Genomic DNA, 11820 nt, shown 5'->3' with positions numbered 1-11820 from the left:
GGCCCCCGCGCCGCCCGCCTGTCCGCCGGTCTCTGCAAGGCCATCGGTCCGTCCGCCCGCCCTCCCAGCGCTCCTCCGCCCCGGCCCCGCTATCCCGGCCGCGCACGTCGTTTCCTCGGTTCCGGCCGCCGCTAGCCCGTTCCCGCCCCCGAGCCGGACGCCGCCGCTACGCGAGGCCGGGGATTGGCAGAGCGCGTAGGCCGCGCTGCCGCGGATGGAGTCGGAATAAAGGGGCGGCTGAGAGAGCAGCCGGTCGCCACTCGCCCTGAGCCTGACCCCGCGGGCGGCCTGGAGCAGGTGAGCGGCTGGGCGCCCGGGGCCGCGGCTGGGCGCCACTCCCGCGCCCGCCGCACCCCTTCCCCAGCCGGCCCGGCCGCCCCTCCACTCCCTCCAGCCCGACCCGGGGGCCTCCTGAGCTCCTGGGCGGCCCAGGCCGACCTCGACGCGCAGCTGTCTCCCGGGCCAAGCCTGCAGCCCTGGGGCCTTTTTCGGGCCCAATCGCCCGCGGGGCCGGCCTTCGGGCCGCAGCGGCCTGTCCATTCCCGGCGAGGGCTGACAGGAGGCAGCCCAGCTGGGCCGGCGGGCAGTGCCGGCAGGGAGGTGATCGGCTTTCATTCGGTTTCCCAGGGAAGAGGAAGGGCTGGGGTGGGGCGCAGGTGGGGGCCTCCGCTTGCTTCCCTCACCCTAGTCTCTCATCCTCTTTGCTGAGTGATCAGAGAGGCCTCTGGCCGCACCTTCCTGGAGGGGGGCCAGGGTGGGCAGCTGAGCTGGGGGCCTAGGACCGTGGACCCTGTGTCTGGCAGCCATTCATGCCGGGGGGAAAAAAAAAAAACAAAAACAGTTGGGTTGGCGCAGCCTGACCTAGACCTCGCTTAGAGTAGTTCTGCTTCCCTCTTTCCTGGGGAGGCTTCAGTACCTGCTCACTCATGCAACCTGCTGCCTCCACCCAGAGCAGCGGCTTCTTTACTTCTTCTCTTCCCAGAAAGATGCTGAGGTTGACAGCTTTTAGCCTGACTCTTATGTTTCTTTGGCAGTTAGAGGCCAGGCTGGCCTGTAAAGGCATCCCCTTCCTTCTCTTTTCATCGGGAGAAAACTTAGAAACTTTTCAATGTTAGAGGCAGAAGAGCTGGGAACCTGAAAGTGGGTTGCATCTGATTCTAAAAGTTCTTCCCTCTCGCTGTCATTACCTTATGCTGCCACAAAGTGGTGAGTTAGAGATTTGCCTGAGCTGGGTGGTCTTTACCTTCTATTGATTATCCAAAATGTTACAGACTTGGAGCAAGGGAACAGGGTTCTCTCCGGAAAGGTGATGGGGACGAACTCTCTGTGGTTAGCCTGCCACTTCCCACGTTGCAGGGGCAAACTCGAAATTGCTTCCATTTTCCTACAGGCCTTGACACTGTCAGAGGAAGAGGATTTAGGACTTGTTTTGGTGCTCTGGGAGATGACTAGACTAGGGAACTTCTGCTTTGTAGACATCTAGGCTGCGTGGGTCTGTGGACCCGTCATCTGACCCCCATCATGCACTGGCTCAGGTCCCTGCAAAGCCATCCCACTTATGTGATGAGAGAACAGGCACATGGTCAGGGGGGAGGGCCTGTGGGGTAGTTGAGAGGGGTATCGGCCAGCCCCTGATGGGAGAAGGTTTCTGAGATGGTCCTCAGTTTCATGCAGTTGTTTTAGATATTGACTGACTGAGGCTGTTAGCTGTGGGGCCCTCAGGTCTGGGAGGCCTGGCCTCTTAGACCCACAGCAGGCCTACAGGGAGGCCTCAACCAGAGCCTTTCTGCTTTTATCTATCTTAGGTACTGGGCTTCCAAGTAAGAAGTGTTTTGCAAAAAAAAAGTTACGTTACTAAAATTCTTGTTTTGGATGCCAGGGCCCTATCTGGTCACCTCCTTCTTTCTTTGGAGCAAGAGCAGAACTTGTGGCTTTGTGTTGTGGTCAGCTCACCCCAGACTGTCACCCGTGAGACACCTAATTGAAGAGGGTTGACAGTAAGCTGGGAGGTTGGGATGCCTGGCCCAGGGATGGGGAACTGAGGGTGGGTTGGGCATGGAGACAGCCACCGTCCCCTTTGCTGGAGGAGCTGAGCCGCCAGCAGACTTCTTTGGTAGCATGTGAAGGGAGCAGATCTCCCCGCCCTGAGCCCTTCTCGCTTCCCTGATGTGGTTTATGTCAATGTGGCGAGTGCAGGCAGATCAGGGAGAGGCCCCGGGAACAGCTGCATGTCCCTGCCTCAAGCTCACGATTTCTTTCTTCTCTACAGAACCAATCATCAGGGAAGGCAGAGCTTCCCTGCCATTGCTGGCACTCTGCCTCGAAGACCCCCGTCCTGTAGGCAGAGCCTTGTAGTCTGTCTTGGTTAATGACTTGGGCCGCCTGACTAGCCCCTCTCTGTGCCTTGTCTGAGGTCCTCATCCATACCTGATCCTGGGCAGCTTCTCTCTCTGGTGTGGGTCACCTTAAGCGGGGAAACTGAAGCCATTACTCTCCAAACCCTGTTTCATCTTCCCAAGCATGTCGGAAAGCTGGCAGCAGCCGCCGCAGACACAGCCGCAGCAGCCGCAGCCGCCGCAGCCTCAACACCACGCAGAACCACCGCCGGCCCTGGCCGAGCACACACTGACCCCAGGCACAGCTGAGAACCCCCTGGGCTGTGCCGTCTATGGCATCCTTCTGCAGCCTGACCCAGGCCTGCAGCCCCCGCAGCACGCGCCCCTGCAGCCAGCAGGCGAGCCGGGCCCCAAGTGCGGCGTGTGCGGTCACGACCTGGCGCACCTGTCCAGCCCGCATGAGCACCAGTGCCTGGCGGGCCACGACCGCTCGTTCCAGTGCACGCAGTGTCTCAAGATCTTCCACCAGGCTACCGACCTGCTGGAGCACCAGTGCGTGCAGGCCGAACAGAAGCCTTTTGTCTGTGGCGTCTGCAAGATGGGCTTCTCGCTGCTCACGTCGCTGGCGCAGCACCACAGCGCGCACAGCGGCGCTGGGGGCCTCGTGAAATGTTCCATCTGCGAGAAGACCTACAAGCCCGCCGAGGCGGCTGAGCCCGCAGCCACGGCCGCCCCTTCACTGCCCCCGGCACCCCCTCCGCCCGCCGTAGCCCCTGCAGAACAGGCCGACAAGCCCTACAGCTGCCCCATCTGCCAGAAGCCCTTCAAGCACCTGTCGGAGCTCTCGCGGCACGAGCGCATCCACACGGGCGAGAAGCCCTACAAGTGCACGCTGTGCGACAAGAGCTTCAGCCAGTCATCCCACCTGGTGCACCACAAGCGCACGCACAGCTCGGAGCGGCCGTACAAGTGCGCGGTTTGCGAGAAGACCTTCAAGCACCGCTCGCACCTGGTGCGCCACATGTACGCGCACTCGGGCGAGCACCACCTGTTCCGCTGCAACGTGTGCGAGCTGCACTTCAAGGAGTCATCCGAGCTGCTGCAGCACCCGTGCACGCCCAGCGGGGAGCGGCCTTTCCGCTGCGGCGAGTGCCAGAAGGCCTTCAAGCGGCCGTCGGACCTGCGGCAGCACGAGCGCACGCACAGCGCCGAGCGGCCCTTCAAGTGTGACCTGTGCCCCATGGGCTTCAAGCAGCAGTACGCGCTGATGCGGCACCGGCGCACGCACAAGACCGAGGAGCCCTTCAAGTGCGGCCTGTGCGAGAAGGGCTTCGGGCAGCCCAGCCATCTGCTTTACCACCAGCACGTGCACACCCTCGAGACCCTCTTCAAGTGCCCCGTGTGCCAGAAGGGCTTCGACCAGTCGGCCGAGCTGCTGCGGCACAAGTGCCTGCCGGGCGCGGCCGAGAGGCCCTTCAAGTGCCCGGTGTGCAACAAGGCCTACAAGCGGGCGTCGGCTCTGCAGAAGCACCAGCTGGCCCACTGCTCGGCCGCCGAGAAGCCTCTGCGCTGCACCCTGTGTGAGCGCCGCTTCTTCTCGTCCTCCGAGTTCGTGCAGCACCGCTGCGACCCGGCCCGCGAGAAGCCGCTCAAGTGCCCAGACTGCGAGAAGCGCTTCAAGTATGCCTCCGACCTGCAGCGGCACCGGAGGGTGCACACGGGCGAGAAACCCTACAAGTGCCCCAACTGCGACAAGGCCTTCAAGCAGCGTGAGCACCTCAACAAGCACCAGGGCGTGCACGCCCGGGAGCAGCAGTTCAAGTGCGTGTGGTGCGGCGAGCGCTTCCTGGACGTGGCCCTGCTGCAGGAGCACAGCGCGCAGCACAGCGCCGCCGCAGCTGCGGCCGAGGGCGCCTACCAGGTAGCCGCCTGCCTGCCCTGAGTCCGCGCCGCGGCCCCCACCAGGCCCCGCCTGACCTCCTCGCACCCATCCCTGCACCCGACGCGGTGTTCGGAGGGAGGCCCTGGGCGTGAGGACAGAAGGGCACTGGGCAGGTGGAGGGTGTGGGTGCCTGGCACTCCCGGTACAGGCCTGGGGGGCGCGGGGGCGGCAGATTGCTGTGGCTGGTCCTGACCCCACAGACCTCTTTCCCATTACAGGATTCGCTTTCTTGAGAGACCTCAGCCTCCCTTGTCTCTGGGGGCCTGGAACCAGGCTGGAAGTCAGATGGCCTCTCTCCACCCCAACGAGGGGGTGGTGCTAGCCCAACCTTCCCAGACCTTTCAGCCTCATTAGAAATCGGATAGGTTAGGAAAGAGGAGGGTCACGGTAGGGCCTGGGAGAAGGGCTGGACCGCAGAGGTAGGCTGGGTGTAGGGCACCCCATTCAGGTTGCTGTTTGAGGGAGAAGGCCAGCTCCGTGATGTATTCCTGGAACCAGGAGGGCAAACTGTGAGCCACCGGCCTCTCCGTCAGCTTCAGCCAGGGGCGATACATCCTCCAGGTTTCTGGCAGGCGAGACATACAGGGGTGCTGCACATCTGTGGGCTCAGTCTGCTTGGAGAGCAATTGGCCCAGCCAGAAGGGAGGAGGCAGAGAGGTTCTCCTGTGGCTCACTCAGCCGGGGACAGTGCTGTCCACAGGGAAAGGAGGAAAGGCAGCCTTTGCACCCAGGGCTAATCCCACTGTTTTGGAAGTGCCCCTCCCACCTTTGCGGCATGGCTCCAAGCACTGGTGGGGAATGTGCTCTCGGCCCGACAGAACTACTGATGTGAAAGAGGGGATTGTTAGATCACCTGGTGCCTGGGAGGAAGCAGGGCCAAGCCCGTGATCTTCCCAGTGGATGGGAACAAGTGTCACCCCTTTGAATTGTGTGAACCAAAGCCTCAAGGGCGTGGCCCTAATCAGCTCGCCCCAGCCCTGCTTCAGGGCCAAGACCATGCCTGGGTACCCAGGGTAGGGGAGGTGAAAGGACCAGGGGAACGCCTCTGACCCCACAGTGCCCTCCCAGCCCATGGGCACCCTCCCCCATCAGTCTGGCTGCTGGCCTGTACTCCAGGGGTTTTGCTCTACCAAGATGCTCTGGACAACATCCAGCTACTTCCAAGGCCAGAGTGTTCTCCTTCGGGTCCTCCTAGGGTCCCCCTAGGTCTCTGGCTGCCCACTGGGCTCATGGAGCCGAGGGTGTCCAGGATAAGGAGTGGGCGGGGGAAGAGGGTTGTTAAGGAAACCGGTAGGTAGATGGAATCGATTGGTATTGCTTGATGGCCGGGACTCTCCTTGGGAAGACCAGAAGACCTTTACTATCAAAATGATTCTTTTGAACCCAGCTCTGCCCCACCCTCTCCCAGCCCCCTTCCCTGGGTCTTAAAAGGAGACTTTAATCAGTGCCCGCCCCAAGATCCCAGAGGAGCAGGGAGACCTGTCGTGTCCCACTCTCACCTTCAGAAGTCTGAAAAGCCCTCATCCCCCTGCTCTGCCTAGGTTCCCTTCCTGTGCCCGCAGAGAGGGGCTGGTCCTTCCCCTCGGTGCTGGCTTTAGTCACCATGCCTCAACGACATGGAACCCAGGCTGACAACAGTCCCAACTGCTAATGTTTTTCTTTCATTTTGCTTTCTAAAAGCAGTTGTTATACTGTTCATAACATTGTATAGTTTAATTTCATGTCATTTTGGATCTTATATAAAAATGTGAGAATTTGGATTTTTAAAAAGAATGACTCCATTTTAGATAGCCCTTTTGATGTTAATATATAGTGAGTCCAATGTATGCTTTAGAAGTAAAGACATTGACCTTCACAGACCAAAGCACAGTTTGTTCTGGTCATTCTTCAGAGGGGAATGTTGGGACGTGGAGGGAGTGAGGTGTGCAGGCCAGGGTGGCAGGCTTGGGATTGGGACATAAGGCTGGGTTCGAATGTTTTGAACATTCTGGTTGTGTGACTTTGGGCAAGTCACTTAACCTCCTTGGGACTCAGTTGCCTCATCTATAAAATGGGGAGGTTAACCCTTGCCCTGCTTGGTTCTTGTGAGAATTAAGTGGAATTGCATACGGCGGCCCTGGTGGGGAAGCTGTGACGATGCTGACGGTACCAACTGCAGGACACTTGGGATCCTTGGGCTGTGACCTCTTGACATCCTTGGGGTTTAACTGCAGCCCCTGTAAAGGGAGCTGATCTGTGAGGGACCGGCAGCTCATGGATGGTCAGAAGCTGGGCGCTGGGCCTGGTAAGCAGGAGAGCTTGCTCAGCCCCAGGGGAAAATCAGGGTCTGCCTGGAGCAGCCTACAGGCGCCGCCCCCGAGGATCACATGCCCTCGCCCCACTCCTGCTCACCCTGTCGCACGGTGATCCATCTGCGTGTCCAGCCCAGCCGCCTCCATCTCCGCCTTCCTGCGCCCTCTTCTGTCCCCTACCTGTCCCGCAGTGGCCCAACTGCAACTCGGGCTCCTACTGTTTCTCAAAGGCAGGGGTGGAGGTGGGGAGAGGAAGGTAAAAGCAACTCCCCCCAGGTCTGAGAGCCAGTGGAGGGTGGTCAGGAGGGACCCCTGCCCGGAAGGTAGGGGTGGAGGTGAGGGTAGAAAGAGGACAAGGAGCTACCCACGCCGCAGAGAGCTCAAAACTGGCTGCAGAAGTCTTAGTGGAGAGGCCAGGGGGGGACCCCGGATGTGACCAGGACCCCATGGTCCTCTTACTCGCTCCGCGTGTGGCCACAGGAGGACCCTGCCCTTGAGAAGCCGTGTGCAAGCGTCCACCTCTCAGCGAGGGCGCCCAGGGCCCCTTGTCCCTGTGCCCGGCTTGAATCCTAGCTTCTTTTCTAGTTCAGTGACCTTAGGCAAAACCCACCCACCTGGCAGAGACTCCTGGAAAGCACTGGCATGTGTTGGGTGCTTTATAGCTTCAGGTTGCTCTTCCTGAACAGATGGTGTTCTGCGTGTGCCAGAGGCCAGAGGAGCCCTGGATGGGCTCACATGGAGGGTGCAATGACTTTTTCTTCCTTTGTCCCCCACCTTGCCTCCCCTCACAAAGCAGTGGGGCTCCCACCTGGGCCAAAACCAGGGCCGTGGATGGAGCCCTGGCCTGGGGGCCTGCGTGTTCAGGCTCAGGTCTTAGACCTTTGATAACAAGTGATCCCAGGCAGGCTCTGTTCCTCTTGGGGCCTTGATTCCATCTGAAGCAGAGGTCTTGACCTCTGATCTCTAAGGGTCCTTGGAGACCTGTCGCTCTGATTCTGGGAAGGTAACCGGATCAGCTCGTGGCCCCTATTCCCCTTCCTGCCTCTCTCGGCCTCCAGTCTGCTCCCCACCTGTCTCATTCTGGTCTCTCTTGATTGTAAGTGACAGAAACAGCACAAACTGGCTTAAGCGGCCACACACTGTACCTGCCCACACACACAGGTACCTCTCCCACCTACCTGCCCAGGAACCCCACCGCTTCCTGTGTCCCATAGCTGATGTGAGGCTCCATCTCTTAGAGCATGGAATTTTCATGGGGGAACTTCAGGTTCTATGGCTAGGGGTACCAACTAGCACTATCATCTTTAATCTGTTGGTAATCATCCCCTTTGCCCCAACCACTGACAGGATGGGAAGAGGGTGGTAACTTGGGGTGAGGGGTGACATGTGGATGAGGGCCAGAGGAGCGAGAGCGAGAGGCGGACATAAATTCACACTCTGGAGTTAATAATTTCCCTTTCCTGGGGAAAGAGGCACTGCTGGGTGGGGTGGGGGTCCCTTCTCCTGGGTCCTCGAAGTCATTGCCAGGGCAAGCTGGGCCACCAAAGACAACTTTCCTAGGGAGCCCATCATCTTGACGGCTCTGGCAGACTCCCACTGTGTGGCTGGCTCTGTGCTCGGCCCCCCAGGGAGCAGTGGGAGAGGACCCTGCTCTCCAGGGGTGGAGCCTGTGCTCGTGAACCGCTGTGGCAGTGCTGTGCTGTCGTAGTTCAGAGCACCACAGTCAGGCCTGGCTGGAGCCCCGCCTCTGCCACTCATCAGCACCAAAGCTTTGGGAAGGTGTTTGGACCTCTCTGGGCCTCCTCTTCCTCATCTGTGAAATGGAGCCATTAATGCTCTCTTCTGGGCTTAGGGTGAGGGTCCCGTGAAATGACCTGAGTGGCGTGTTTGCCACGTTGTGGCCACTCAGGAAAGCAGGGCACTGGGAGGTCAGCGGCAGAAGGGAGCCGGCCTAGCTCTCCTACCTGAGCGTCAGGGCTCTCCCACGCCCACCCTGCTACACAAGACCTTTCCCATCCACCAGCTGGTCTGAGCCTCATACCACCTCCATGAGATGGGCAGGGCAGACCTGAGGATGTGTTTTGTGCTGATCCTTGAGAAGTCCAGGGGCTTCCCGAAGCCGTGCGCTTAGTGATGAGAGAGGCCTGGCATTGTGGGGTCTGGCTAGGAGGGGGGATAGGCGGCGGGGTGGGACCGCCTGGGCTCTGAACCCACAGACCTCCAGCTGCAGCCACTGAAGCCCGGGGCTCTGGCTCCAGCCCACTCTTGGCGGGCCAGGAAGCCGGGAACAATGGCCGGGGCTGGTGCTGGCACCAGGGCCGGCCGTGGGAGCAGGAAAGCTCTTCACCAGCAGACAGAGGGGGCAGCCAGCCCTCTGGCCTACTCTCAGCTCCTGGAGGGACTGGAGCCTCCGTTTTCTGTCCTGCCATCTGTGCAGAGGCAGCTCCATAGAGAGCCTCCACCTGACCTCCCAGTCCCCAGCCTCATCCCTCCTCCAGAGCAGGCCCCAGGCAGGACCACGGACTGCTCAGGCCTGGGAAATTTGCCCAAGGCCTCTGCGCCTGGTCCAGGCTCGCCTGTGATACGCTCTGCATCCCATCCTCAAGATGGTGCTTTCTTTGTTCCTTGAAGGTCCTGCCTCCAGGAAAAGCCTTGGCCGCTATTGATTTTTGCAGATTCTGGCAGGAATGCCCAGTCCTCCTTCAGGGCCCTGAAAAGGAGGTCGAGGGGAGGGGCGGAGGTGGGCTGGGGCCCGTGGGGTCTCCCTCCTCACTATGCGTGTGTGTCCATCCCCACTCTGGGTCTGCATTCCTGCCTTTGTTCATCCATAAGCATCACTGAGCACCTGCTGTTTGCCAGACACTGAGCTGGCGCGGCAGGGCATGAAGGTAGAACTTCAGATGAGAGAGTTTTGAGGTTTTCATGTATCAAAAGGTAGGGTCAAGAATGTCAAAGCTGCTGGTATTTAGTACAAAATATTACCTGTGAGAGTCCTCCCCGACCCTCACCCCGTGCTCCCTGAGCTAGGACCCTTACTCCATCCCTGATCCTTCCCATTGCCAGCCCCAGGGCGAGGGTATGTGTTTTGCGTGTTACTTTGTAATAAACACAACTATTACTTTGTAGTAGTTGTTTCATTTAGCCCACATCCGTGTGTTGGTTCTGGGAGGCCCCAGGCCCCATTCCTGAGTCCCAGATCCTGTTAGAGAGATAGGAGGGGCCAGCGAGTGCAGTATTTCCTAAGAGCCTACTGTGGGCCAGAGGCTATGAGTTAGTCCTCCTGAGACAGCTACGGTTCCTGTCCTCATAGTCTTGGGGAAGAATTGGGGAGAAGGGAGGATTTGAGACAGGCCTGCCTGGAAGAAAGGGTGAGGTTTGGGTAGGAAGAGATGGGGAAAGCATTTCAGGTGGGAGGAAGCGTTGACTAAAGGTTAGGAGGCAGACAGGAGCCTGGGTGTTTGGAACAGCAAGGAGACTGGTGATGCCGTTGGGGGTAGGGGTAGCGCATGGAGGCCCAGGGCCTGGGTACTGGATTGGGATCAGGCCAGGAAGGCCTGGAGGTGAGGCCATGGGGGCTGGGCTGTCTCCAAGGCAATGGCCACAGGGAGGATTTCTACTGTGATCTCTCTGTGAGGAGCAAAGAGACCCCTGAGGCTGAGGGAGCTTCCAGGCCGGGAGACAGTGGCCCAGGCTGGGTGGCTTCTCTCCATCTCTTGGGATTTTCAACCTGCAGATTCTGCCACTGCCAGTAACTCCAAGAGAACTTTCTGGTGGAACATCTTCTCCTCTCTCTAAGCTCAGGTCGAATGTCCCCACTGGTTTCCCCCCGACTCTTGGCGTGCATCTCTCTCATAGCAGGAAGGCAGTAGAGTATGGTGGCCACAGGCTCAGGGGGTCAGGCAGGCTGGCTTCAGTTCCCAGCTCTGCACGTCACCAGCTGTATGACCATGGGCCAGTCACTTAGCCTTTCTGAGTTCATTTCATCATCTGTAGAATGGGTCTAAAACTGCCCACCTCCTGGGCACTGCGAAGTGCTTAATATTGATACATTGCCTTGCACATAAAAAATAGCAAGTGCATACTAAATCAGACTTGTTAATGCGCATCTACTCTGTATTTCCTTTATTCTTGGGCACATAATTTTATATCTACGAAATTAGGATTCAGTGGACAACTGGTGAGGAAGGACCTAATCAAATTCCTAGGCTTGAGGAACATGGTCTAGGTGTGCTCACATTCTCACCTTCTGCTTTCAGGTTTGAATCAGCTGGGTTTGCCTCTCTCCTACTGGACTAGAAGTACCTCTAAGGCAGGCAAGTCTTCTGGTCTGTGTCCCAGCACCCAGCATGGGGTCTGGCGAGGCCTTGAATGTCTGCTGGGCCAAATTCCCAGAGGGACTTGTCCAGTCATTCAGTGTCAAGGAAGCAGGGCCACGAGAAGACACACAGGCACTTGATTCCCTCTGGTATCTCAGCACGCTCTCTGGAGCTCCCTGACTGCCCCCAGTCTCACACAGGCCAGGACTCCAGCATCTCTGCTATGAGCCTTGGGCAAATCTATTTCTCTCTGAGCTGTCATGTTGGAGGGGACACTCAGGGCTGAAGAATGTGGCTCTCACACCTCAGGGGCCTTCGCCAATGGCTTCCCAAGGTTCAATCCAGGTGGACTGCCCCTGGGCTTGGAGGAAAGTGCTTCTTCCTGCATGAAATGGCAGGAAGCTGGATACCTCCCTGACAGGCCCCCAAGGAGGAAAGGGCTCTGATCTGCTAACCACTTCCCATCCCCTCCTCCCCATGCTCCTGTCTTCTGCCCTGTTGTCAGCGGAGCCCCATACTTCAGGACAGAGAGACAGACTCCTTCCCTCACCTCGGTATAAGGGTGATGATCTCCAACACCACCCGGAAAGAAATTAAAATCGGCCTCGAATTTGTAAGGCGGGCTCTGTCTGCATATCAGACAACAAAACAACGAATTTCCTTGTTTATTACCCAAGGTTGAACAAAAGACCCCATTCTGGAAAGTAACTTATTCTACGAATAATGAGCACAAACTATATGTGAGTCCTGTGACAAGTGCTGGGACTGCCTTCGAGTCCTGGGCTCTGGTTTTGGCTGGAGCCTTTCCCTGATCTGGGCCTCAGTTTTCCCATCTGTGAAATAGAGTACCTTTGGTTTCGCTCACTCTCCTGGGTGCTTATGGAGTATGAGGCCTGGAGGAGAGACGATGTGTTCTAAACAGTATAACACAGGGT

General features: G+C 58.6%; 1 protein-coding gene across 2 annotated transcripts; it reads left to right on the top strand.

Moving 5' to 3' along the window:
• Positions 1-31: 31 nt before the first annotated feature.
• On the top strand, positions 32-6138 carry ZNF319 (zinc finger protein 319). 2 transcript variants are annotated; one of them, XM_024125066.2, is made up of 2 exons: positions 32-297; positions 2270-6138. In XM_024125066.2, exon 2 carries the CDS (start codon positions 2521-2523, stop codon positions 4276-4278), a length of 1758 nt encoding a protein of 585 aa, XP_023980834.1. In that variant the 5' UTR covers positions 32-297; positions 2270-2520; the 3' UTR covers positions 4279-6138. The 2 variants fall into 2 exon arrangements, with proteins under 2 accessions (XP_023980834.1, XP_007107090.1); XM_007107028.4 differs by lacking the exon at positions 32-297 and adding an exon at positions 574-600.
• Positions 6139-11820: the final 5682 nt, after the last annotated feature.

This window comes from Physeter macrocephalus, chromosome 17, assembly GCF_002837175.3.
Source record: "Physeter macrocephalus isolate SW-GA chromosome 17, ASM283717v5, whole genome shotgun sequence".
Classification (NCBI taxonomy): Eukaryota; Metazoa; Chordata; class Mammalia; order Artiodactyla; family Physeteridae; genus Physeter; species Physeter macrocephalus.
This window is presented reverse-complemented; position numbering and strand designations above follow the sequence as displayed.

What these genes read in the sequence shown, in the direction of transcription:
- ZNF319 (XM_024125066.2), top strand. Translation starts at nt 2,521, where the DNA reads ATGTCGGAAAGCTGGCAGCAGCCGCCGCAGACACAGCCGCAGCAGCCG.